We start from the raw sequence: 26378 nt of genomic DNA on the forward strand, positions 1-26378 counted from the left end.
CTGCCTTGGAAATGCTAAATTTTAGTACTCTAAAACTAACTAACTACCAGTATAGCTGTGACTAAGTTTGTGTTGGAATAATGCGCGCAGAGTCGGACTTCAGCGAGGAAAGGTAACATAAAGGGGGAAGGGAAGAAGAAAAAGAAAAGGACAACAATACCTTACAGTTTATCTGGTTGTTTAGTTTATTAATTTGTTTAATTTTATACTGTATGGTGTGATACAATGGAACATCTTAAAGCAAACAGCCGTAACTCCAATGCCAGCAGCACATGCTCACTAATAGATACCTGAGTAGTTGTTGGAATCATTTGCTTGACAATACCTTCTCCCTTGTGCAGTCCATATAATGTCACTCGTATCATCAGTTGAGCTGATTGCTGCGAGGCATATCCGCGCTGTAACATTTTGAGCAGGCCATCCCTAGTCGAGTTGAGCTGACCTTGATGACACTATAAAAGTCATTGATCTCTATTCAAGAATGGAAACGTGCCCTAAAGTACGTGCTAGATATTATATTGAGGCTAAATAATCTGGGGTATATGTAACATGTTCTCACTTGCCAAGTTCTCCCAGCATAAGAGTCCGATCAGACGAGCCAGATACGACTATAGAAAACGGTTAGAATATGCAAATATGAAAATCCACGGAAGACATAGACTTACTGATAGGCTCGCCGTTCGGCGAAAACCGTACATCATTGACTGCGCCTTTATGTCCAGGAAGCTTGTACAGAAGTTTTCCGGTTTTGAAATCCCAGACAACCACGCTCCTGTCACCGCTTCCCGCTGCAATCCTTTCGCCCTTCGGGTCCCAGCTCGCTCGAATGAGGTTCTTTTCTAGCCCGACAGGAGCACCGTCATACGTTTTGATGAGCCTATTCGTCGGTGCAAAAGGTCGGATATCCCATGTTCGTACAGTTGAATCATGAGAGTTCGAGAGAAGCGTCTGAGAGTCTGGAGAAATCTCCAACGAGGTGATAGTATCCATATGTCCCGTCATGGAGTAAGCAATCGCCTTTTTCCGCAGATCCCACACGTGGATGGTGTTATCGATGCCGCCACTATATATTTCGTTGCCCGCTTCTGACAAGGCCACCGCAGTAATAGGCAATTCTGTTTCCAGATATTCAATAGCATCCTTTTGTCGGGGATCCCATATACCTACACAGCCGTCGTCACCCGCACTAACCAACAACTCCTGGCCCCTCTTACTGATGTCCAGACAGTTGACTATCTCTTCGTGGCCCAAATGGCGACGTATCCTTTGCCCAGTTTCCAAGTCCCAACTTGCAAGTGACATATCTGCCGACGCGGAAAATATCGTCCTTGAGTCGCGAGACCACTGTAGATCAAGTACCGCCCCTCGGTGGCCCGACAGGATGCCATAGTTTTCGCATTGCCCATAGGTGTTCCAAAGCACTGCAGATCGCGTGAAAATTAGTGACTATGCATTTGCTTGACAGCGAGTTATAGTTTGCGACGCACAAATAGACCTGTCCATCGAACCGGAGGCAATATGCTGCGCAGTAGGGTCAAACCGTAAGGTAAAGATTTCGCCGGAGTGACCTATCTCCTCATTTCAGCACACATGACAACTTGAAGTCTGTTATTTTTGTTACCTGTTAGCTCCATAATCGGCGCCTCAAGCCCACTGGTGCGGGGAACCTGCAGGTACAGTCAATGAAAGAACATCTCGAAACAGGTTCGATATGGTCGCTGGAAAGGAAGACATACTACTTGTGCAAGAGTTCCATTCCGCGATGTGTTTTTTACCACTGCAGTACCATCATTCAGACCAACATCTGACTTCTTTCGCTTCACAACGAGCTGACTAGATGATCCAAAAGCTTCCTGCGCGGGTCGCTTCTCTCCAGACATGTTCCTAGAAGGGTCTGCGGATCGTAGTACAAAAAACAAGATTAGCAAAGAAGCAAAAAGATAAAAAATATGAAGAAATGGATCAAGTTATATTGGAAGAGTGGTGGAGTATACGAACACCGGTGATATGGAAGCCTCGTTGCGGTCGAAGTCTTATCTTTTCCGCTCAGACAGTAGTTCTTCGCAAGCGCTCGTGTAAAGATAGCCGCGATAGACGCTGGTCCACTCGCTATGCGCTCCGCCCACCGTACCCCGTTGATCCACTGATTTGGGCGGGGAGGAATGTTCATGGACAACATTTAAACAGCTGCTAAGCCTCTAACTCATCCCTGTTACCCTATCATACTATAACCTCTCTGTACAAGCCGTAAATTGCCCCTTGGTACTTACACGGGCTCGGTTTTGTTAGACAAAAATGTCAGCGACAAAGGCCTCGAGGATCGGTGAAGAGTAAGTTGTTTGTTACTATCCTTCTATCGCTTAGTGATAGCCTTGTTAACAAATTTTGCTACAGGCTATGGAAGTCAGTAAGCTGTGTACCATATTTAATCCGTTGAATTTCATAGTCTATTGTTTTCAATAACTCAGCGCGTGCTCTTTGTGACTGACATGCCGTGACACTTCCAGAACGAGGGTTGACAAAGTCAATGCGGAGTTGGTCACATTGACTTACGGTACAATTGTTGCACAACTATGCCAGGACTTTGACTCCAACTACCACGAAGTAAATAAGCAGCTAGACAAGATGGGCTACAATATTGGTATGCGACTCATCGAGGACTTTCTGGCAAAGTCAGGAGTCGGCCGGTGTTCCAACTTCCGAGAAACAGCCGACATGATCTCAAAGGTACGGCTCAATCTTGCCACACTCCCAACATATATTTGATTGGTATGCAGCTGACTGACTTAAACAGGTCGGATTCAAGATCTTCCTGAACATTTCGCCCACCGTAACCAATTGGACCAGCGACTTTAACCAGTTCTCTCTTGTCTTTGAAGAGAACCCGTTAGCTGATTTCGTTGAGCTGCCGGATGATGGGAGAGCGCAGGACGAACTGTGGTTCTCTAATATCTTATGTGGTGTTCTGCGGGGAGCTTTAGAGATGGTATGTAGATTGAGGATTATAATCAATTACCCTTACTTGTCTCCACGCCACTTGGGCTCGCGTGTTTTGACTTTTCCTTCTAGGTTCAAATGCAAGTCGAAGCGCATTTCGTTAGCGATGTGTTGCGAGGTGATGATACTACAGAGATGCGGGTATCTCTGGTGAGATATATCGAAGATGAAATGCCACCGGAGGAGGAGTAATTTATTGGCGCATATTGTAGAGTGTCATGGCGTATGGCGTTTCGGGATTCGATGGTCTCTATTCTCTACTGTAAGATTTTAGTCATTAATAAATATCCGCAATCCATTTGTACTAGAATTAACTTTGATAATTACTCCTGTAATATGCCAGGGTGGAAAATTGCCCTCCCTTAGAATCTGGCTGCCGTGCCTAGCGGTTGTCATAACATGGTTCACATGAAGAAAGATTTTAGTAGGTATATCAGTTCGAAATCCAGGCCGGTATTACCTGCTCTGCCGTACACATACAAAAAGAGGGAGGGGGAGAAAGATAAAGTGAAAACGGTGGGTTGGAACAATACAGGCCATGTTTAGCTCATCCAAATTCTAATAATCTATGATGTTTTAGAAGTAGGGAATTAGTGGGTACCTCAAACAAACCTCATCCGCTATATGTGATAAGTGGAAAACTTATACTGCTGTAGAGACATATTTCGATGGATGAACCAGCTGTGAGAACCACATCTCTTTCCAAGTGTTTCCAGATTGTTAGGATTTGTCTAATAATTGAACCAATCACAAATTTAACTCAGACACAACAAATGCAAAGATGGCATGTTTAAGTGTTTTAGTCGGTATTATCGATGTACATGAGGCGGTGTAATTCTGCCACATTATATTGAATGAGGTTTCAAGGGATGCAACAAATTTAAGACATGCAGATCAGGAAAGGGGAGAGAGTGGGGTTTGACTTGTCTATTGGGATGACAAGCGTGTCGTAAGATAGTTCGTAAGATAGTAAGTGTCAGGTATCTGAGTGAAGGTCATAACCATTATGAAACATAAGGGTTTAAGTAAGATCTCCATATGGAGTATGGAGTTAATTGATTGATACTCAGATGATCGCCCTTATCGAACTTTATGATTGCTGAGTCATCAAGATACATTTAACTTAACGTAATCAACCACCGAAACGCCTTCCACCGATCCATCATCTGCTATTTTCTATATAGAATGGCACTTGTTATAATCTTAATAACTCAACAACCAGAGAGGTAGTGATTTAAACTTTAACATACACATTAACACTCTACTATAGATATGCATACTAAGTGGTGAAGTCCCTGGATTAGATAGTATACCATATATGAGAAATTGTACCTATATTTTTTAGTATTTAAAGCTTTCAAAAATTAGTAAAAATAATTAAAGAAAACAGTGTCTTGGTGTAGTCTACATTAATATCTCAATTAAGTATTAGCTTATAAATGTCCGTAGTTGTTAAGATATTAGGGTTATAAAAAGTGCCATTTTATATGGAAAGCAGCAGATGGCGGTTCGGTGGTTGATTACGTTAGTGAGGTTTGTCGATCTCACCATTGCGGGAGGACAACGTGAGTTCTTCTCAGAGACATATAGGCCAATATAATTCAAGTGATTATAGGGTTTAGTTGACCGATAGTACATCCCAACATGTGCTGATTCACTTGTAGTTTGAAGGATAGGTAGATCTGCACTGGAAATTCTAATCTATCAGAGGGGAGCCACGTGACACACCATACCGTATTAGCAAGTGATGATGAGCGGCCGACCCTGAGTATCCTAAATCGATCTATGTATCAAATACTATCTTCAATTCTTCGATCTCTACACGTCCAACGTGATAAAAGCCTTCCCTGATATTTCTACACGTATCTGAACCCATGGCTTTCAATGTTGCTTTTACTTAAATATTGAGCCAATTCACGTCCGTTTACCAATTGTGTCTCCCTTTTCGTTGTGGGATATTGTAACCCACCACTTTGTCTCTTATACTCTCCGAATTACACCACATCAGATCGGGTCAACAATTCTGCGCGTGTTCTTCGAACTCCTATGGAGTACTAAGATACTCTACCCTGCCTCTTTTTCTCTCTCTTTCTCTTTTGTTTTTCCCTTTCGTCTTTCCCTTTTTTGTTTTAAGCCATATACTTTAAACCCCTGTAAACTTCGCAGATATTTCAGAGGATTTTGACCAGATTTACTTCCTCATTTTTTTTCCCGTCATTGATTTCCTCGGGTTTTCTTTACATGTAATTTTCTTTCCCTTTCTCTTTTTCTCTACTTTTTCTTTTGCCGCCTCTATAAGTAGACTCTTCCATGCTCAGAAATACGCGAGACAGCAGCATCTCCCAGCCCTCCCGCTGTGTTCCGGGACAGATAATCCGTGCCGAACAAGCGATTCACGCCCAGCCGGCAGTGATTGACCAGCCCAGCACTCCAGGCACCGCGCCTGATATCCACGTCCTCCCACCCACCAGAACACTTCAGATCCACCGCTACACCTTGTCCTGACCTTTGCCTCTCATCCCTCTCACTACCCCCCTCCACCATTACTTCTTTAATCTGACCGGATCTGTCCGTGTCTTGCTCTTTTCTTTTTCTGCAGGGGGATTTGAGATCCTTAATTTTTGATCATCTGGTATACTTTTGTTTCTTTTCTCTTAGTCTGGCCGGTCGGACTTGGTCTGGCTTGCCCTCTCCTAAACGCCGTTCCCGTCTTTCTGCTTGTCGCCGCCCACACTCCCCCCGGTTGATCCTACCGCGCATTTTTCTTCCGGCTGGATACTTTGACCGATCATATACAGCCTCGCTAATATCTTGACGACTATTTAATCCGCTCTCAACATTTCACAGTGTGCTCTATTGCTCTCTACCGCCCGTGGAAGTAACTGCAGATTCTTCCTATCTGCGTTTGCTCCTGAGCGGGCCACGCTTATTTCCCTTGTGGGTAATCTTCACAACGCTTTCTTACTCTGTGTTGTCATCCAGCCAGTGGAACCATACTCAACACCTATTGATTCAGAACGTTACTCGGGCGCGCTCCCGCCTAAATTTGGCTACAAACTTGTGTGTTTAGCTCGATCGCGCATCGGTATTTAAATACAAAGCCGTTACGCATCTGGTTAAAAGTATCAGTCATTTCGCCTGATCGTCTTCTTTCTTTTCTCTAGCCGTGATCGCCACGCGCCCCACGTCTTACCCTGTGGTGAGCTTCCTCGCCGCGAGACGGTGGATGCGCGCTGAAACCGTTTATTCCCCGACGCCTTCCATCGAGGACAAAAACTAGGTGAGGGTGGCTGAGCCCCTTGGAGTGCCACCATGAATCAGATGAATGTAGCTGGAATGAACCCCGGGGCCGGGGGCCCCGTGGGAGGGGTCCCTATGATTAATAATGGTTCGACGGCTCCTCGTAACGATGGAAATGTGAACTATATCCCCGAAACGATGATTAACAGCCTCAATACGTATATCTATGATTACCTCTTGAAGCGCGGCCATCACGAATGTGCCCGAGCCTTTGTGAAGGACGAGTCGATTAAACTGAGCACCGAGCCGCCCATAAAGTCAAGCCCGGGTCACCGTCGCGATGGCGAGGTGAATGGTGTTGATGGTGATGCAATGATGACAGATGGCAAAGATGGTGACAAGATGAAGATACCTGATGACTTGCCTCGGCCAAATCTTCCTAGTGAAGGCCAACAATCCTCTTTTCTCTTGGATTGGTTCAGTCTTTTTTGGGATTTTTTCTGGGCTCAGCGCAAGAAAGGGAACAGCAATGATGTGAGGCAGTACCTCCAACATACTCAGGTACAGACTCTTCCACTGCTCTATAAAGATTTGAATTTCCTCTAATCCTGTATAGAACATGTTGCGCTTCCGAGAACAGCAACATAACCAATTATTACGACAACAGCCAATGATGCCCGCCCAGATGCAACAGCTCAATCTTCGCCGAAACGGATCTGTTGCACCCAACCTTCAGAAAACTGTTCTGCAAAACAATACTTCAGGCCTGTACGCTTTCCTTAAAATTCCATACTCACTCCTAATATTAGCAAGTAACGTGGTACTGATGTAACCAACAGCTCCCAACAGCAGCTTGCTCAGCTCCATAAGACTCAGCAAGTGCAAATAATGCAACAGATGCAGAGAGAGCACTCAGATATAGATATGAACGGCCATCGTCCCCAGTCTCCGTCGTCCACAGAGAACGCTCCGTCACCGTCGAAACGGCCCCGCCTCGAAGGCGGTCACATGAACGGACAGCAATTGGCTCCCAACGGACGGGGTCAAGGACAGGGCATGCCCGGTCAGCCGAATCCGCAAGCGCTTTTGATGCAGAATGGTCTCAATCCACGGCCCATGAATCCGGCCCAATTCCAGGCTTTCCAGCAGTCGGGCCCTGCTGCGCAGCAGAAGTCAATCCAGGTATATGCTCAAAATTTAGCTCTTCACCACTCTCGCTCAGCAATGAATAACCAGGGCATGCCGAATGGTGGTTTGATAAATCCCGGTGTCATGCCAAACCAGACGGATCTGGTGCCATTGCCAGATAGCCAGGGTATGTACCCGATGAACGGCGATTACTATGGCACAAATGGTCAGATGGCCCAGGTTCGGGGTGGAATGCAGACAGCTGGCGGTCAGCATGGGAATCATGCTCTCCAGGATTATCAAATGCAGCTTATGTTGCTCGAACAACAGAACAAGCGGCGCTTGATGATGGCTCGTCAAGAGCAGGATAGCATGGCCCGTCCTGACGGTCAGCCCCCAATGCCAGGGCAGCAGCAGGGTTTGCCACCAGGCACCTCTCCCCAGGGCAGCAGGGCGGGTACGTCACCCAACCCGAACGATCAAATGAAACGAGGCACTCCGAAGATGCCCCCGACTGGCCTTCCTGGTTCCCCCAGCGGCGGTGATGCAATGGCTCAGGGTCGTGGATCACCTGCGTCCATGAACTTCAACGGAGGTCAAATGCCACCTGACATGGGCGGCGCATTCTTCATGAAGGGCATGCCAGACGGCATGGCTGGCCCCAACGGAATGCGGCCGCCGAGTTCAAATCCCACTTTCAGCGGCCCTCAAATGGGTCAGCCGATCCCTGCAGGCACTGGAAACCGGGTGCCGAGCGGAGGTTGGCCACCACAGCAAGGTGGTCAGGGCCAGCCGATGGCGCCGCAACAGTCCCCCGCGACCCAAACTACCGGAACGCCCCAAGAGCGAAATGCGATGCCGCCTCCTCAGGCTCCGCCAGCTGCGGGTGCTAACGCCGGCCGGACGCAGCCTCCGTCCCCTCAAACGGCTCCTGCTCCACCTACTCCACAGCAGGCGAACAAGCCCGCCCCGAAGAAGAAAGAGACTAAAGATAACCGGAAGGTAAGTTAATTAAACATCTTTTTATTCTCTTCGTTTTGGTTTAACACAGCTCTAGCGACCGAAGAAGGCGACTAATGCCACCGCTACCGCAAACACTGCTGCCACTCCCTCCTCCGAAGCAGAGCATCCTCCGACTCCTACACCTTCGACACCAATCACGCCCCAACATCCAAATTCCTTCAATAAGGCTGGCGCAAATGCCACGACGAGTGCTCCACAGCAGCCAACCTCTGCACCTGCACCTCAGCCCCTCGTACAACCGCCGCCACCACCGGATCAGAGTCAACAACCATTCAATGACCTCAGCATCCCAGATGTATGTTGTTTTGTACGTTATCAGTTACTCACTTTTACTAACTGGGCATCTAGGCGTCCGCGTTCAATCTCGATTTCAGCGCTTTGGAGAATCCGGACATCTTGGAGAATTTCGACTTCGATACGTTTCTCAATACTGATGCGGATACCGCGGGGTTTGGATTCGATCCGAACATATCATACCCGACAGATGGAGTTGAGACCGGTGCCGGAGATGGCTTGTAAAGGAGTCCAACGGATATTTCGTTCTTATCTCTCATATACCCTTCCTTGCTTTGTACATTCCTAAACTTTGGCTTGTGCTATTCGGTTTTTGTTCAATTCCCCTCTTTCTCTCATGCCTGATTACATTTTTCCTCTTCTTATTATGTCTCTGTGTGTGTATTGACATGACTTGGATATGTGCCGTGAGACTGGCGTTTGTGTATCCTTTACTTGCATGTCTTCCATTTTTCTTTTTTTGACTGAGACGCGTCAACTGGCCTGAGATGGGTTTGCTTGTATTCAAGCTGCGTTACTGTGACATCTGCGACATTCGATTCTTTTTCTTTTATTATTACTATTATCTATTATTTGGTTAATCTTTGTCTTAAAGCCCCAAGGGCAAACATCGAGTGAGCTTGCTCTAGTGTTAGTTGTGCCCCTCCAATTCTCGAGGCTCAGACAAATCAGCTTTACACGGGATTACTCCTTCATTTCGCCTATTTTCTTTTGTCTTGCCTTGCGATCGTGGCGTTACCGATGGGGCCGTACCGTGCTTATCTTAAGTCATCAGTGGCTGCTCTCCTGAAATGGGTTTATGAATCGAGAAAATCCTTTACGTGTTTAATCTTATCGCTCATCTCTATCTCGTCAAGATCCCCCATTTTTAGTCCTTCGGGGAGTGAAATAGTCAGCAGCGTATGACCACCTTTATTTTCAGAATGTACTGCTGCTGGTACTTGATTCATAATCAGATTGAATAATAGAGAGCTGAAGAGGTTCCCTTCTGAGTTGCGTATTCTTGCTTCCTGTGCTCTAGTAAGCAAACCTACCTTCCCTCTTTAACGAGCCAGAAAGCTTGGATTGTACTTGGTTAATAGGGCATGTCTATTGTATCTGCGCCACACCTCACAATGCAAGATGAGCTAATCATTGGTACCTCTGCTTCTGCAGACTGAGGAGTAAGTATGAAAACAGTAGACTAAACATCAAAGTGAAAAAAGCATCGCCTATGTATTCAATAGGAAAACACATAGAACAAGAATGACTCGATCATATATCCACGAGGCTCAAAGCGAACAAATGAATTCATATCACACCATCTACTCAATATCTAACCGCGTTCGGAGCCCCATATCTTCCACCATCTGTACCAAATATTCAGCTACCTTCTCAGCGTACGCTCCCTGCGCGGCAGTTCTTGGCCCAGTCATCTTGACTCGTCCAATAGCACCGGCTCGAACGAGGGAAGGATGATCCTGGAAATATGCGGCAGCCGTGTATTCTCCTTTAGAGTCGATTAGCCGGCCATCAAGCCCCTCGATCTTCATTATAGGTTGCCCTAATGAGAGGAGATTGCACACTTCTATAGGATGAGCACCGTTGGAAACAGAATACGAGACAGGGAAGGGGGACGATGCATATTTACTTTCGAGTTTCTCCGAATGAGATCTCATACCCTGTAGCTTGCTTTTAATCTCCGCAGGAGCCAGATTCCACATCGGTTCTTCTTTTTCGACAGGGACTTCAACGAGGCAAGCCTGTAATTAGCTACTGGCAGTTTTTTGGAATTAAGAGACCCTGTTTGGTCTCTACGTCGTTGTGAGATCTTCCCGTCTCATGGCTTAGGGTTGCATTGAACGACCGCTTCGAAAGGCTTTGCTAGTCCCCTATCTCGGTAGATGCTCTAGAGACCTGTTCCAAGAGTCTTCCGTTTGATTTACTTGATGCAAAATGCCTTGGAAGGTTATTGTAATCATCACTCTCAGTTACCAACCAAGTGTATAAAGCCACATGAGCAGCTACATTCTATAAATCGTACTCATTCCTGTAATCACATTCCTGGGCGCCAAAATAGCTGGCACATCGGAACTTAACTTTATGAAAATAACCTTGTCCTTGCGCGTACCTCGTGTACTCTGGTTCAGGCAATCTGTTGAGTAGACAGGCGTCTGCACATGGCCTATTAGCCACTGCAATCCCCGTATTTACGGCAGAGGGATCGTTTGGCTGAACTGATATGATCTTCAGGATGGTCAGCTCACAGTGACCGCAAGACGTCCCGACAAACATCAGCCCTGGCCTCCTCCGGAGTCTTATGGATATCGGATTTAACAAGCGTTTGACCATACAGCGTAAGCTTGACCCCCCAATAGCTCTTCTGGCGGCTACTGCGGCTGAAATAGAATCTGGGGAGGCGGGCATTTTCTATCGCGAGCACGCCGAAGTAAAAAATCGCCTAATCAGCGCTCAACGAGTCAAAATTTAGGGATGCAAGTAGTCGAGAGATTGCCTGTCCACGAGCAAATGTAAATCAGCATAGTACCATAGTCAAGCCCACGCAAATGACCAGCTACAAAAGGCAGAAAAGAAGACAAAAAGGTTCAAGATGCTACCTGGAATTCAGGGCTCAATTGTGGAAGTGGATGTCTGAGTATGCCCATTTTTCCATCAGCAACCGATTTTATCTCACCTTCTTCCGACGTATCCCTTTCGATTACCACGTGGCTTGCGAAAGGGTAACGGACAGCAGTGTCCTCCATTATCCTCGGATACTGTATCAGGCCGCTAGTAAACGAAGCAGCAGCTATGATGTCTTGATCGCCTCCTAGCAGAGCACGACTTCTTCCGAAAGAGCATTGCTTGTACAGCAACTACGTGCAAAAGTTCTGTTCTCTTGGGGATCTATACCATATCGAGTAAAGACAAATCTACTGTTCTCAGGCTCGAGTGAGGAAGGAACTTTGGGTATTGGCCCCCAGTCGGTACGCATCCGGTGCCTAGACGGAATGCTCCAGTAAGGGGACAAATTGTAAGCCCAATGTGAAAATCCGCGAGGGGCACTGGATGCTCGGACACATGGATCCTCAGTAGGCTGGGAGAAGTAAGTTAGTGTTGAAGCAATAGAAGACAAACTTTGACTGAGTTCACCAAGCTGCGGCTATCTCCCCGGACGTTCGTCGCAGGCGTTGTTGGTGCTCGAAACACCGAGCAGAAGAAGGTATTAAACCCATGTAGGTTTTGGCCATCAATGTTGAACACAATGAGGGCGATGTTAAAGGAGGTGGGTGTTCAGAGTAAGGTGAGGGAGAAGAGGGAAGGGGTGTGACGGGGAAAGTACATACATACACAGGCTACAGGTTTCACTTTCGAACACATTAGAATCGGAGACCACGAATAATCGAATTTTTTTAGTGAATACTGAAACCAAGTTAACACAGTACCCAGTGAAAACACAATTTAAAATGAATGGAGGTTATGATCTGATAAGTATACCGCGTTTAATTGCTAGAATCATTGCAACTCAAGCCCATAAACGAGTGGGTGAACTAATGAACTACTAAAGGAGCAAAGGTGGAAGTGGGGGGAGGCGGGGGGAGAAAGAAGAAGGAAAGAAAGAACAAGAGGCCGCCCTGAAGTTGTCAGATGGGTTCAAGTGTAAGGATAGTTCAGTCAGTTTCAGTCATCTCCACTACAGAACCTGCACGGTGGCTTCTTGGTCCAAGAAGTTCTTCAAGACCAGCCTGTCGGATAAGGTTCTCCGTCTCGGACAAGTCTTGCGCCGGTGAAAGCGTAATTGGCTCTCCTTTGGTGAGACTGAAGCTTTCCCTGCGAGCAGAACTCATGGACCGTCTTCTTCTAGACCCAGTGGGGGTTTCCAGGTTTCCATTGGTACGCACAGTTGTCCTAGTCGGTGTATGGTGTACCTTGTCACACTCTCTGCGCGGTGTTGTTTCCGCCGTAGTCTCATTTTCCTTCTGATCTGAGATCATTCCCTCTTTTCTACCTTTGATTTGCACATTTGGGGTAACGGGCAGCTTGCTTGCTACCGCAGTCTCAGCAACAGGCTCGGCGGACAGATTAGATTTAGCGCTGGATTCTGAGACATTTCTTGTGACAGGATGTGAGCTCCCCTTCAGAGCAGATTCTTGATCCCCGGCTTTAGTGTATGAAGCTGAGCGCACTTCTGCTGCCACAGAGAGCTTTCGCGCCATAGGCAATGTAACAGAAGGTGTGTTCGTAGGGGCTTGAGTACCGCAAGACAGTGGCTTGGGAGGGCTTAGAGCTTCGATAAACTGATTATAGGACTCTTCATCAATCGGAGAGATGACGCTTGGGTGTTTGCTGTGCTCGTAGCTAATGCCAGTCATATTCGATATAGCTCGACTGCTAGTGGAAGTCGAAACATAGTCTGGCATAGATACATCCTCCCAAGATGGCCTCGCACCCCGGTGGCGAGCGGATGGATCGAGCACGTAGGGATCAATGAAAGGATCTGGCAAAATCTGCTCCTGTTGAGGCCATCGTGGTTCTCGGAGGTTGCCATGCATCTGGGGTATAGGCCGTTGATAGTTTCGATACATCCAAGAGCCGTGTGCTGCGGGGTTGCTGATCTGGCTGCTCGTAGCAACTGGTTGTCGAAGGCCATGCCTGGTAGGCGAGTGTGCATGCGAGTCTTCTGGCTCCTTTAAGTCGTTCAGCTCGCCTCTAGAGTTATATTTGAACAGGCGGGGTTCTCGGCTCCACATTGACGCATTGGGCCAGGCAATACTAGAATACTCCAAGACCTCTACTGCTAGTTAGGTGCGTGTGCCTTGTAGTGGCCAAATCGGAGATTGCACAAAGCTACAGGTAACTCACGCAAAGGTGCATGCTGAAAAGCAAAAGCAATGACTTCCTTGACACGCTCAAACGGCGGGTTACGGTGTGGTCGAGCAAATCCTTCAGAGATCACCACTCTGATCCTGCCATAAAGCTCACCGGCGTCCCAGTGCTGCTGTTCCAGAATCTCCTGGTGAAATGGGGGAAAACGAAGGCTGTCCTGGTTACCACTCTTGTCGATGTCTAGTGAACTACCGTTTCAGTAATGATGCTTTCACAGAGACAACTATAAGGGAAAACAACATACGGGAACTTAGATCTAGTTATAGTTCATCAATTAGAAACTACAGATCGAACAAAAAGCGACCTTACTCTTATTTTGGGAGTGGGTTCACTCACCAATGACATGGGGCCAACTGGTCCTCTGACCAAAGACGCTACCTCTATATAGTTGATGCATTGAATTAGCGGGGAGTCAGCGACTGCTAGGAACCTGACGGGGAGTATCTATCTCACGAGACAAAAAGGCCATCAATAAAGACTCGCACTTCAAAAAGCAAGGCATCATCCGGTTGGAGCAGACTCTCCATGAACCGACTTGGGCGAGGCCTTTCCCAGCTATGGACAGACACCCGAAACGGGGTATTCGACGATATGCTCGGGATAAAAGTTGTAAGCACAGGCAGTAGACCCATGTTCCCCTGGGGGAGGCAATAGGATGCTGGATTGATGAGGGCCGGGGTATGTAGGTAATGGGACACTATCGGCTGGGGGTGAGTATACTGTTCTACCTAGTTAACATTGCACGTACCTCTGTCTTTTATCACAAAGCATTGCGTCTTGAACTCCTGGATGGGCACCTTGGAGTTCTCGGGGAAGAGAAGCACATCCCAACTTTCGTAACGCATCTTGTGTGATAAAATTAGGAACGGAGATCTTGAAACAAGGTAGAGAATACTAGAAGTAAGGAAACCGCATTGAATAATCTGCGCGTGAAGGAGAGGGAGGGTAAGTGTTCCGCCAGAAGGGGTGCTTGAGAGGCGAAGAGGAGAGGAGGTCGTTATCGGCATCTCAGAGCAGCTCCTTCCACATATGGTGCTGGGTATAGTGGTTGTGCCTAACGACACAAATGGCCCGGCAAGAACGAGTGAAGGGTTAACAAGTCCCCGAGAGGTATACTAGGTACCAATTGACTACTCCTCACACTCTCACACAGCTACCTGGGAGGGTGGAATATGCAGGGATTAGGAACAAACGCCCCTTTCAATTGGATGGCCGTCTAGTAACATATACACGATGGGGGCCCCAGGCTTTGCGATCTCTCGACTTGAGGCGCAGTTATCATCGCAAGGGCATGAATTAACATATAGATGCAGCTCACTGAGTAGCGAAAGGGGGAATCATCTGTGAAAGAGAAAGTGTGAAATACAAATTGGCCAGATGCATCCGGGAAGCGCCATGGCTCCCTCGATCGAACAAAGGAAACACAAATTTACTGAGGATAGAATAATAGGAATACGAAAACGCCCAGATCGTAGTAGTCACGATGTCAGACTGCCGCCAGCATCCGAGAAACATGCAAAGTAGCCTTCAATCCACCGGGCAAGAGGAGCAGCCAAGCAACCTTCCCCATCTCCAGTACCTACAATAACGAAGATTCAGAAAGTAAAAGCCGCTGCAATCCCATATCACGACCTATCGGATGTAGCAGCGAAGAGCAGGCCAAAATCAACCACCCCTGAGGATAGGCCGCCTTGAACTGACCGAACTCGAGCGTAACCACAAAAGACAGGCACTGAACGAGCGACAACGCATTGAACTGCATAAAGTGAATTGGATTTAGGGGGAATAAAAGGGTTGGAAAGAAAACAGTGTTGTACAGGCCGCCAGTCTAGCAGAAAGCTTGGCGTAACATCCTCAGAGCGAAAACATAATTCAATTTGACTGCTTCATGAGAAAAGACTTGACAAGAGGAACTTTTCGCAGAATGCCTGCCCAAGGATATAAGGGGAAAGACGCGCATCAACAGATCTGATTGGGTGTCGTACGCATAACAAGGACCTAGGGCCACAAAACGTAATATGAAAGGCAAAGAGGGCATTTGGAAAAGGAGAACGTAAGCATATTCAAAGGGGTTTGTTTAACAAGGCATCAATGGAAAGAAACGAAATAGCAAAATATTGTGAAATAGGAGCCCAGATCTTGCTAACAAAAAGTTGGGAAGCCGGGGAAAGATGAAAAAGCGCTCAGATGTAATGAAATACGTAGCACAGGAGAAAATGCCCTTCAAGAGCTATAGAAGGGAGCTTTCGCAGAGACAAATAGCAGACTTGTTATAACACAAAAGACCCATCCTTGAAATGACGCAAAACTCCTGCTGTGGCTTTCAAAAAAAGGAACGCTTTTTTTACTAGATATTTTCGTTAACAATCTAGCTTGCACTAGGAACCGCAGAGTCTCAGGCAGTAGCTTCAGGGTCACCAACCTTCATAGGCGCAAAGCCGCCGTACTGGTGGGCAGGGGGCATGCCCATAGAAGGGTACATGGGAGGCGGAGGAGGAGCAGGGCGGTAAGGACTTCCGGCAGGACCAGAGTTGTTCTGCGAGCGACCCCAGCTCAGACGCACACGGGAGTTGCCGATGGGGTAACCCTGCATCTGGTTGATGGCCATCTCAGCGGCATGGCGCTGGACGAACTGAACGAAACCGCAACCCTTTCCAGGAGGGATCTTGACATAGGTGATCTCGCCGAATCCCTGGAAGAAAGACCGAAGCTCATCCTCGGTGACATAGCCGGAAAGTCCACCAACGAAGACAGTTGTGTTGTTGGGGTCGGTGAACTGGTTCATGGGCTGAGGAGCACCGTAGAAGCCCATAGGAGGAGCACCCATGGGAGGGTACATACCCGCGGGACCAGGCATACCCATACCGCCGGGAACAACACCGGGGCCCTTGTTCTTAGGCGTAGCAGTGGAAATGCGCATTGGGCGGTTGCCGCAATAGACACCTTGCATCTCACTCAGAGCACGCTGCTGGTCGTTCTCGTCGGAGAAGCGAACGAAGCCGTAGCCACGAGACATGCCGCTGATGGGGTCGGTCATGATCTTGGCAGACTTGCAAGAAGGGAAGCGGCTCTGGAAGAGGGAAACGAGTACATACTCGTTAACCTCAGGGCCGAGATCGCCAACAAAGATGGAGTACTCAGGACCACGGTCATCGCGGCTAGGAATAACGTCTGTCAGCAATGCTCTCTAGTGTAGCGTTCGTCTGTTCCTCCTTACCTGCGGTCAGCCAGACCACCGCCAGTAGCCCAGTTCAGCTTGAAGAGGCGGTTGGTGTTAGGCATGGGGGTTCCGTTCAACGACAGAGCCTTGGCGGCGGCGGCGGGGGAGGAGAAGTCAACGAAGCAGTAGCCGGCGTTGCTCCTACTACCAACATTAGGATCACCTTCAGTCATGGTTAGGATAATTGTGTACTCACCCAGAGAACTTGTCGCGGATCATTTTAACATTGACCTGCTCGCCCATCTGGAACCAAAGGTTGCGGACGAAGTTCTCGTCGATCCAAGGCTCAAGTTCACCCATCCTAGAAATTTCATGTCAGCAACTCCATTCCAAGTTAGACAGACGAACGCAGAGTATGCGCTTCACAGATACGCGTACCAGAGAGTAGTCTTCCCCTCCTGGGCCGGCTGAACGGGAGCAGCCGTTGGCTCACCAGGAGCAGGGCCCTGGAACGGGGCAGTGGTAGGGTCGGCCTGGCCGGCCATGGCATCCGCAGTAGCAGGTGCGCCGGGGGCAGCAGCGGCAGCGTCGGCCGCTGGGTGCTGGTTTTGAAACGAATCGAAGTTCTGGAAAGACATATTGACGTGAATCCGAGTTCGTAAATAGAACGGTATCTGTAAAACACAACTAGATTAATAGAGATTCATCAATCGCCCTTTACTCCAGTATCTCGATCTCAGACTAGGCTCCACAGCGGTGGGGAAAGTCCTTGCGCATACCTCAAATTTCAGGCAAATGAGTAGAAACCCAAACAACAAAAAACTTTTCTATCCCGAAAATGGTCCGTGCGAGTGGGATTTCGTTGGAATCGTCAAGGAGAGAAGCGTACGATCGTTCACTCGGAAATGATTGGAGGGTATTTCCACTTCCTGAATCAAAATGAAGGATCGGTTAGTTGTGCTGAGTAGTATTTTATGCCAGGAATTGAGATTGTCAACAGATAAAATTCAAAAGAGAAAAAAATTGTGAATGCAGCTAAAAATTGACGTTTCAGGTGGAATGCAGTCATGTGCGACAGTGAAGAGAACAAAATTAACAGTGAACAAGACTAGGAATGTGCATTTGTTGAGTTGACTCGGTAGAACATGGTCGATAGAGATTGAAAGAGACGATGCGATTGTCTCAGCCTTGCGGTAGCGCTCCTTTGGTTGCCAAGACCAGTGCTCAACCTGGGATTGTTCCAAATTTGACGGAAGACCCGGAAGACATGCACAGAATAGATGAAACTTGGACTACCCGAGATCTCAAGTCGTGGTAGGAGAGAGTAGCCATGGTCCACGTATTCACCGGGTTGCAGCCGCATTTGTTGATGTTACCTCCCACCCGTCGGCACCGATTGCGACCGTTCCAGCCGGTTCCACCTTTTGAGGTCGTAGGCTCAAAAACAAGCCATGCAACGAGGCCGTATGCTCGATATTCAAGTTCGGAGATACGAAAGTAAGATCATTGATTGTTGCGCTTTAGCGACCGTCCAGATCCCGTCGGATGATAGCCAAGGCGGAAGAGAGCAATCAACTGGTGCTTGGTCGGTAATAGCACCCCCACCCCTCAAAAAAAGTTACAGAGAAAAGAAAGATCAACTGGGGAGGTCACAGAGTGGTGGTATTATATGCTGATGGCTCAGGTGATTATTCGTCTCCATAAGTGGGTAGCCATCACCTCTAGGGCAGAAGTTCCCATGATCCCTGAAGCGCACCAACGGGCAAGATAAAATGACGCAAGGCCCTGGCACATTACACCAGGGTGGGGATAAAATAGAACTGAAGGAATAAAAGATATATAACTCACCAGGTGATATAAAAAAAGCGATCTTGGAAAGAGCTTTCACAAGAGGGAATATAACAAGATGCGCTGCTTTGAAAGGGCGCGCAAGAAGAATATGCGTTAAGACGTAAGACGAACCCAGGAATTGGAGGAATCGAGATAACTCCCGCGAGGTGGAGAAGGCAAAAAAATGTAAGAAACTAAGAAATAGAAAAGGCACAAGAGTTAACAGAACTATCCGCAAACCGACTCCGTCTTTTCCGACAAGAACAATGAACGGTGGAAGGAGGGAGAGGAGGGAATATGAAAAAGGCAAAAAGAAAAAGAAAAAAGGAAGAGGGGTAGAGGAAGCAGCAAGTATTCTTCAGAAATGGAGGGGGAGAAGAAGGGAAGGAAGGGAAAAGAGAGAAAGGGAAGAAATGGAAGAATAATGGAAAATGGAGATGCTAGTACTAGGGCAGGACCAAAGGACGGCAGAATTACCTTAGACGAACGAACAGAAAACAGAGGTAGTAATGAAAATTTAAAAAAAGGGAGGGAAAAAAAAGATCGAATAATGCAAACCGCCGCACAAGAGCCCTGAGCGAAAGTCACTAAACTGTGAGGAGAGAAGAAAATGAGAGGCGCAGTGCTGCTAGGGTGGGTCAAAAGTTTGCCGACTGTGTTCAAAGGGAAAGAAAAAATAAATAAAATAAAAAAGAAAAATAGAAAGAGAAAGAGAAAGAGAGAGAGAGAGAGAGAGAGAGAGAAAAATCTATTTTTTCATTTTTCTTTTTTGTTTTGGAGAAGAGGGAGGGGTTATTAAACTTGGAAATAAGAAGAATTGAACCAGGACTGGTCCTTTGTAGATCTGGATTCTTTTTGAGGGTCGTAGTACATATAGAGCCGTATACTTTATACAGTCCTAGTCAACTCTTCATTATGATGACCGTACAGCATTCATTCATAGGTGTCTAGAGAGTTATATGCCCAACTTACTTTGCTTACCATCATCATGGTCTATCAATGTAAGTATGGAGAAAAGCCAGATCCATGATGAAATGGTCCACCCGATACAGGTACCATACCTTAAAATTTATTACATTAGAAGCCAAACCCAAGATGACTGCTGCATCCTACGATTTAGTACGCCTGACACGATCTCTTATCTTCCTCCGCATGCATACAATCAATACGGGAAATCCTCAAGAACCCTTTCTTATTTGATTTCGGACAAGGATCAAATACCAGATCTTGCAGAACCAAGCTGAAGCTAGTACTGGATTTTCCAACTGGTTGGTACCTACTAGTCACAGCCTGTGTGCATGGATGTATGAATCAATATACCACTACATTCATACAAAAGACTACAATTAAACTGCTTGCTATGTATCTTCGTACATATATGTACTCACATACTAGTTAGTAGTAATTGGTGTAGACCCTAGTAATAGGTAGTTGGTCCTTGATAGCTTCTGGCTTCTGCTTACCCATGGGTAATATCCATAAAATTGAATCGTAGTATTAAAGAACTTCAATGATAACGACGGCTCGTGCATGCAGATTTTTCTTTTCCTAATTCTTTTTAAAAGAAAAAACAATATTTCTCCCCAGAAGGATCTATGTAGGGAGCAAGAAACAAAACCAACAGTGTGGTATGCAACAATCCCCCACACGAAAGCAAGGAAGCAACAATAGATAGAGACTTCTTACCAGTCCCCACCCCATATTTATACACGCTAAGCGGCCGGATTCCATTCAAAATTCCCATATAATATTATGAATCTGGCCAGATGCAGGAAATCTGCAAGGACCTGAGCGATGCACATGCAGAGAGCCCAACCCAGCTGCTGCCAGAGGTCGTGAGCTCTTTTTCCATTCCGTCCTTGGCCTGTGACTCGTCGAGTTCCATTCGCGTCCATGGGCCTTATCGTCATAGCCGTGTCTCCGCTGGGGTTGTCGACGTGCTCGGCAGGAATCCATTCGCAGATCGGTTTCCGTTTGCAGCCACGCCGGTCATGACGGTTGTTTGGCTCGTCCTCTGAGAGGCTTGAGAGAAAGCTCAGAAGACAGCTACTCGGGCCTCCTTTACACCATCTTACCAATCACCAGAACAAGATCGAGAAGCGAAAAAGCAAGAAGCCTATTTACTCAAAGGAATGAAAATTACATCGACCCCACCAATGCTTTCCGGAACCGTGGGATCGTGGAGCTCCAGACAATAACGGCTGAGAAGCAGTAAGATTCAACCCAAAAGCATCCTATAATGCAACATGTTATAGGACTTTTTTGCACTAGAGACTAGGGCAACTTTGCCTAGGAGACTGCTGCTATTGTTAATTATAGCAGGGATGGTCCAAGCGACATATACTTTAAGAGACCAAGGCACCAAATAAGTAGAAGAAATTGATAAAGAAAATCTTGATCACTCTCTCTACCACATTTTCGTTTCAGCATTTACTATACAATACAACCATTCCGGTATCCTGGACTTCTCTCTTTTGGAATTTTTTTGATTAGTGGAAAACCAGCCTAGGACGAAGATTAGTAACTAGCTCCACCGTCAATCAGAACCATGGAATCTATGACATTGCCAATGCCATTGGCTGGAGTATTCAGACCGGCGTGGTTCGTAATTTTTGTCATTAGCCAACTATCAGTCCAGTTGGGTAGGGTACCTAAGTATTGGGTTGGACCTACAATTAGGATGATTCATTTTTCATTCAGTTTGGATGGGGATCCTCGACGAGACGGCAGAGATTTTCCCTCAGCCCTCGTGAGGTAAAAATTTTTGCCTGAACCAAAAAAATATAAAATAATAATAATAATAATTTGATCAATAAAATAAAATACAGATTACTCAAATATTCTAATTTATCTTTCTAAATTTGTATTCGCTCCGTAGCTTGTTTGAACGGTTTGGGTTATAAGTGCAGTACGGCATCGATGCCTGACTGATCTTCAATGCATGTACGCGTACGCGACGCGATCAACCAACCCATTACCTTGCTTCATCATAATTTAAAGGAAAAGGAAGAACAGAGAAAACGTTTTATTTACTCCTTACAAAGCCTCAGATAGTGATTAAATACTCTACATCATAGCTCTCTTTAGGCACATACATACAATGCGACACTACTACTAAGTACTTACTTAGACCCCTACTAAGTACTACACAGTATCGAAATAGATGGAAGTTTCGGCACGGGAGAGTATCAGAAGTGTCTCGAGTTAATGCACAAGACCCAAAACAAGAGAGAAACACTTCTGGCATGAGCAAGGGATGCCCTCAAGATGAACACATACGAGATTGAATATACCCTTGCATCCATAATATCCGACTGAAAGCTAGTCGAATTATGTGGAGCGACAATATGTAGGTACAGATATGCCCATGACTGCAAACACCAATCGGTTGCGAATGGCAAGTAGTAGGTAGAGATCATTGGTTGGTTAATTACTCAGTCCCTTGCAGAAAACCATCAATTCCATGCATTAGGTAACCCTCCATCTCCTGTATAGTAGATTGGTTATTGTACGTCCTAGATTACCTAGGTATTTCTGTACTACTACTAACCATGCCACATATTGTGTGTGGTAAGCCACATACTAACAAACCAGCCAACTTGTATATGTCCAGAACAAATTCTATCCGAATCTCATTGAATAGTTTCCGTGTATATACAGAGCTGTTGAGCAAAATACACCCCATAAGAAGTATTGAACTTCGGATACCGTTAATAATTAAACTCGCTTATGCAAACACTACCATCACACCTCTATATACATCTGCAGAATATCAAAATTGCCCATGTGGTGAAGACAACCAAATCTATCTAGTCCATGATCCCCCAATTAGCAACCAGTAAGTACTAGTGCCGCCTACCACTAGACTACCACTCGCATGGATCTTCCACCGGTCGTTGAAGGTGCGCTAAACAACTTGGTCTGGCTTGTGGGTAGTCTAGAATGAATGCAGAATATGGTACGGGCCACTTTGCATCCAGGAATCAATTCTTACTGAAACAAAGACAAATGTCCCTGATAACAAAAGAGCGTACTTGAAAGCAATCAACTACTCCCTACATCTAAATACCCTTGCCAGTTAGTCTTGATCTTCGCGTCGATTAGCCCTAGTCCATATATGAATATAACTAAGACGATAAGAGAAAGCCATTTTATCCACTGTCTGGTGAAGCACCACCAGTCGTCCCGTTATAGTAATGTCGAGATGCTGTCGGAACTCGTCTGACCGTTGGGTAAAGATGATTTCCCGTGTTGTATAGATACAGAGCATCGCTTTCCTCTACATCTGAAAGATGAACCCATCCCAGCTGTCAAATGTGACTTGCAGACCCTGATGACTAGAGCCAAGCTTATCGAAGTTCTCATTCAAATCAAGCTTCGCAAGCATGGAATTACCGTCTGTCCAAGGGAACCCCAATCCCGTTTGGAAGGATTTTATTCATAGTCTCTCTCTGTCCGGGAAACTGGTGCATAACACAGAATAACCGTGCTGCCTCCAGCAACACACATGCGAGAATTCGATGCAGAATATGGTCATTAGTCCCGCCCAGGTTGTTCGGCTTTAAGCCGCTTGCTGGTGATTAGAAAAGGTACGCCGAACATTGGCCGTTCATATAGAGGGTGGGCTCTACACTAAGTCTTGGGATTGACACAGACGATAAGTTCTGACAGATGAGCACCTATCTCACTTGGTAGGCTTGTAAAACAGGGCGACTGCAAGAACACTTGCACTTACTAGGCTTTAGCTCTCAGCCATGGCTTTTAGAAGAAACTACATCGAAATTCCTGATATGAGGTCTTGGGTGGATGATAAGGCATGAATAGATAGATGGATATATGAATGCAATCGTCACTATATAATGCATGGATGTTTGTACGCAGTAAACAGGAAGAAAGATCTGCAGGTCACCTAGTAGAGAAAGCTCTCACTTGTCAGATGACATCCATCGAGAAAGTCACGGCCGCAAATAAACTGAAAACGGCGATCACAGAGCCAGAGTTGAATGCAGTTTCAAATGACATTGCAGATTTAGATTGCTGGGGATCAGATAGCAACGTATCTTGTTCGTTGACAGGCGATGGGCAAATTTACACAAGTCCTTAGGGAATGTCTAGTTTACTCAGTTTCAGCCTGACAAGTATCTCCAGGAGCCAAAACAGTGTCACAGAATTCCCCCGCTTTCCCTAGCTCATCGCCCAGTAATTGAATCGTCTTCTCAAAGACCCTTGCGGTCTCCATCTCCCACCTGGCTAGAGCTAGATAATCCTCGGTGCCGAAGACGTCATCCATGTCATCGTCCTCATCACTGAAGTCATCTGCGTCTTCATCGTCGGGTCCATCAACTTGCTCTCTAGCCTCCACAACAGCTACACGGCAAGTCTCGGCAATGCTTTTGATTCTAACCTTCTCCGTCATAGACACGATATTGCGTCTTGTCTCGAAGCCTGCCAAGGGGGCCCCGGAGTCGGCATCTTCTCCTGTTAGTAGAGATGCGAATATGGAATCCAGCTTCTTGAGAAGTCGGAAAGTCGCCTTTGGAGAAAAAGGATATTCCGGGAGATATGTGTTAATGTACACCGCCAGAGAAATCAAATACGGTATTTGAAGAGAGGCTGTCCTTCAATTAGAGGTGTTCCCAGCTAGGCTTATTTCTCTCCGCGCAGTGAGAGGGAACGGGTCAGGTACACATACGGGTCCCAGTAACCCAAAGGACATCGACCAAGCCCTCAATATCTTTAGCCACTTCTTTGAAACTCTCATACCCCTTTTCCGATTCTTGCTGGGCTTGATCATCAAATACGCTGCTAAATTTCTTGGCATGTCGACGATTGATGGTTAAAATAGTCTTATCGACATGATTGATAACAAAAGCTTCTTTTGCTGAACCTGGTTTGAGGGGATGCGATCTTGGCTTTGGGAGAATGGATGGAGTGTCGGTAGATGTTAAGGGAGCCGGTGAGGAAAGAGGCGACTGCATGAAGCCCCCTGGCTCATAATTCGAGGTAGTAGAAGAAGACATTAGCGAGAGAGATATATAAGCGGTAATCGAGGAGAAAAGAAACGAAAAGCACTTCACACTGAAACGATACAAGAGAGGTAACCAGACAGTTTGAGAAGACTGATCTGACTTTGGCTTGCACACAACTCAGTTGAAACTACTGTCCAACCTTTTGTAAATATACAGGAAGAAAGCTTAGGGTATACGGTGTTTGTTTTTTAAGGTTGACTGAGAGTGAAGATGTCATGCCAAGATTAATGGTTGGGTTGGTGGTCTGTGCGTCATAAATAGAACAAAAACAAGGCCGGCTTGATTATAGATACAGACACAGCTCTGGCTGTTCGTATACCGGTGTATATACATCATCAACCAACATCTAACCTCACACCTCAGTGACCATAAGATCCGGAAGAAAGAACGAAAGTACCCTAGCCGGAGCGTTAGCTGTCAGCAGATATCCTTGTTCTATAACGAGTAATTTTTCTAGACAAAAATGTTTGCTTGTGGCTTCAGACAGGTGAGAAGATATTGACATTACGCTGGTTTTTGAAGGCATGGCAAGACATCGATTAAGGCCGAGTCTCGCTCTACTCTGGCCCCAGCGGGCTCATCATATGGAAATAGAATGCAGAATACGGAGAAATAGGCGCACTGGACTCACAATCACCTGGCATGTACACCCTCAAATTAATGAGAAGTCAAAACTTTTAATCCATCCCAAACGCCATGCTAAGAATAGACGCCAATACATGGTGAACAAATCACTCAGGCTAAGAACGAGTTAGCTTTGGCCCTCATTGAACGAAAAACCAAAGGTAGGAAAGGGAAAGAAACTCACCCTAAACTTTCCCTTCCGTTTCTTCATCTCCTCCAGCTTCTTCCTATCCTCATCAAACTTCTTGAGCAACTCGTTCTGTCTCTCTTTCCTCTTCTCCCTGGATTGGAACCTGTAGAAGTCCTCCAAGCCCTGCGACTTCTTCTTCTGCTTCTCTACCAACTCCCTAGCCTCATCCTCATGCGCAACAGACGTGAGCTTCGGCCCACTCGTAACCGTAATAAATCCATCCTCGTCCGGTTCCTGTGCCCTGCGTGCCTGTTCTTTCTTCCTAGCATCCGCAACAGCCTCAAACACAGTCATGAAATCATTCACCGTGCGCAACAACTCCGCACGGGGAGGGTACCGAGCCTGTTCATGGTTGAGATACCGCTGCAAGCCCAGGTCAGGTAGACGATCCTCAATGCCCTCGCCCCAAACAATCTCCCCATCCTTCTTCTTGCCTGCTTTCTTGGCCGCTTTCACGCTGGCCTCCATGCTGGACTTGTCGACAAAGATAACAACGGCATGTGCACCACTTTTGTGAAGTTCCCGGTCCCACGCGGATGGTAGCTCGACCTCATCTAGGTGACTCTGTAGCTCATCGGCTGTCACCCTCTTTCTCTTTTTGTTTTTTGAGACGCTCGCCGTCATGCTATGCGCTGTGGCCATCCCCCCTTTTTTCTTTGTCGGTACTGCCTCGAAGTGCACCCGTTCGACACGCCCGGCGGCCAGTTGAGTCCCAAAGAGGTGGCGCAGGTGCAGCTCTGTTGAGTCGATGGGGGCATTAACTACGAATAGAGATCGAGGGGTATCAGCATCGGGAATGCGTGGTTCGTGAGGCCGAAGGTAGAGATAGTGTGTTGCGGGTTTTGCGCCCTTGCATTCAGCCGGAGGCAAACGAAGCGGTAGGACCGTGTAGCCAGCTATTTCTAGATCCGTTTTCATTTTGATAGCAATAATCAGAAAAGTAGAGGTAATAAAGAGAGAGATTAAAAATAAAGGGAAAAAAGAAAACAAGAACACG

The 26378-nt window shown here is 46.6% G+C and overlaps 8 protein-coding genes across 8 annotated transcripts; 2 read left to right on the forward strand and 6 right to left on the reverse strand.

Moving 5' to 3' along the window:
* Positions 1–238: 238 nt before the first annotated feature.
* Positions 239–2011, reverse strand: BDW43DRAFT_292278 (WD40 repeat domain-containing protein). The gene is made up of 5 exons (XM_032043704.1): positions 1737–2011; positions 1622–1667; positions 1488–1568; positions 666–1421; positions 239–608 (listed from the first exon to the last, which is right to left on the reverse strand). The coding sequence occupies exons 1-5, from the start codon at positions 1878–1880 to the stop codon at positions 556–558; spliced, it is 1080 nt and encodes a 359-aa protein (XP_031894953.1). The 5' UTR covers positions 1881–2011; the 3' UTR covers positions 239–555.
* A 284-nt stretch (positions 2012–2295) lies between these two features.
* On the forward strand, positions 2296–3189 carry BDW43DRAFT_316216 (TRAPP complex core subunit BET3; the record flags this gene model as incomplete). Its single annotated transcript, XM_032048231.1, has 5 exons — positions 2296–2330; positions 2395–2403; positions 2508–2727; positions 2795–2986; positions 3070–3189. The coding sequence occupies 5 exons, from the start codon at positions 2296–2298 to the stop codon at positions 3187–3189; spliced, it is 576 nt and encodes a 191-aa protein (XP_031894954.1).
* Positions 3190–5624: 2435 nt separating this feature from the next.
* Positions 5625–9165, forward strand: somA (putative cAMP-dependent protein kinase pathway protein (Som1)). Its single transcript, XM_032039528.1, has 5 exons — positions 5625–6798; positions 6854–7005; positions 7077–8367; positions 8423–8683; positions 8737–9165. Exons 1-5 carry the CDS (start codon positions 6310–6312, stop codon positions 8905–8907), a joined length of 2364 nt encoding a protein of 787 aa, XP_031894955.1. The 5' UTR covers positions 5625–6309; the 3' UTR covers positions 8908–9165.
* An 821-nt stretch (positions 9166–9986) lies between these two features.
* Positions 9987–10385, reverse strand: BDW43DRAFT_316218 (uncharacterized protein; the record flags this gene model as incomplete). The annotated part of the gene is made up of 1 exon (XM_032048232.1): positions 9987–10385. The coding sequence occupies one exon, from the start codon at positions 10383–10385 to the stop codon at positions 9987–9989; it is 399 nt and encodes a 132-aa protein (XP_031894956.1).
* A 1947-nt stretch (positions 10386–12332) lies between these two features.
* BDW43DRAFT_316219 (uncharacterized protein) lies at positions 12333–14393 on the reverse strand (the record flags this gene model as incomplete). The annotated part of the gene is made up of 6 exons (XM_032048233.1): positions 12333–13453; positions 13525–13728; positions 13793–13804; positions 13885–13928; positions 14002–14245; positions 14297–14393. The coding sequence occupies 6 exons, from the start codon at positions 14391–14393 to the stop codon at positions 12333–12335; spliced, it is 1722 nt and encodes a 573-aa protein (XP_031894957.1).
* A 1346-nt stretch (positions 14394–15739) lies between these two features.
* Positions 15740–17627, reverse strand: BDW43DRAFT_231529 (RNA-binding protein). The gene is made up of 6 exons (XM_032039529.1): positions 17488–17627; positions 17147–17395; positions 16965–17069; positions 16766–16909; positions 15971–16706; positions 15740–15895 (listed from the first exon to the last, which is right to left on the reverse strand). The coding sequence occupies exons 2-6, from the start codon at positions 17344–17346 to the stop codon at positions 15893–15895; spliced, it is 1188 nt and encodes a 395-aa protein (XP_031894958.1). The 5' UTR covers positions 17347–17395; positions 17488–17627; the 3' UTR covers positions 15740–15892.
* A 5721-nt stretch (positions 17628–23348) lies between these two features.
* Positions 23349–24733, reverse strand: BDW43DRAFT_292306 (general transcription factor IIH subunit TFB6 family; the record flags this gene model as incomplete). The annotated part of the gene is made up of 2 exons (XM_032043705.1): positions 24231–24733; positions 23349–24151 (listed from the first exon to the last, which is right to left on the reverse strand). Coding segments are annotated over exons 1-2 (821 nt in total), but the record flags the coding sequence as incomplete, so codon positions are not given.
* A 68-nt stretch (positions 24734–24801) lies between these two features.
* On the reverse strand, positions 24802–26369 carry BDW43DRAFT_292308 (putative ribosomal small subunit assembly protein). The gene is made up of 2 exons (XM_032043706.1): positions 25199–26369; positions 24802–24965 (listed from the first exon to the last, which is right to left on the reverse strand). The coding sequence occupies exon 1, from the start codon at positions 26297–26299 to the stop codon at positions 25319–25321; it is 981 nt and encodes a 326-aa protein (XP_031894960.1). The 5' UTR covers positions 26300–26369; the 3' UTR covers positions 24802–24965; positions 25199–25318.
* Positions 26370–26378: the final 9 nt, after the last annotated feature.

The sequence above is a fragment of the Aspergillus alliaceus genome (assembly GCF_009176365.1).
Source record: "Aspergillus alliaceus strain CBS 536.65 unplaced genomic scaffold BDW43scaffold_70, whole genome shotgun sequence".
In the NCBI taxonomy this organism is placed as follows: Eukaryota; Fungi; Ascomycota; class Eurotiomycetes; order Eurotiales; family Aspergillaceae; genus Aspergillus; species Aspergillus alliaceus.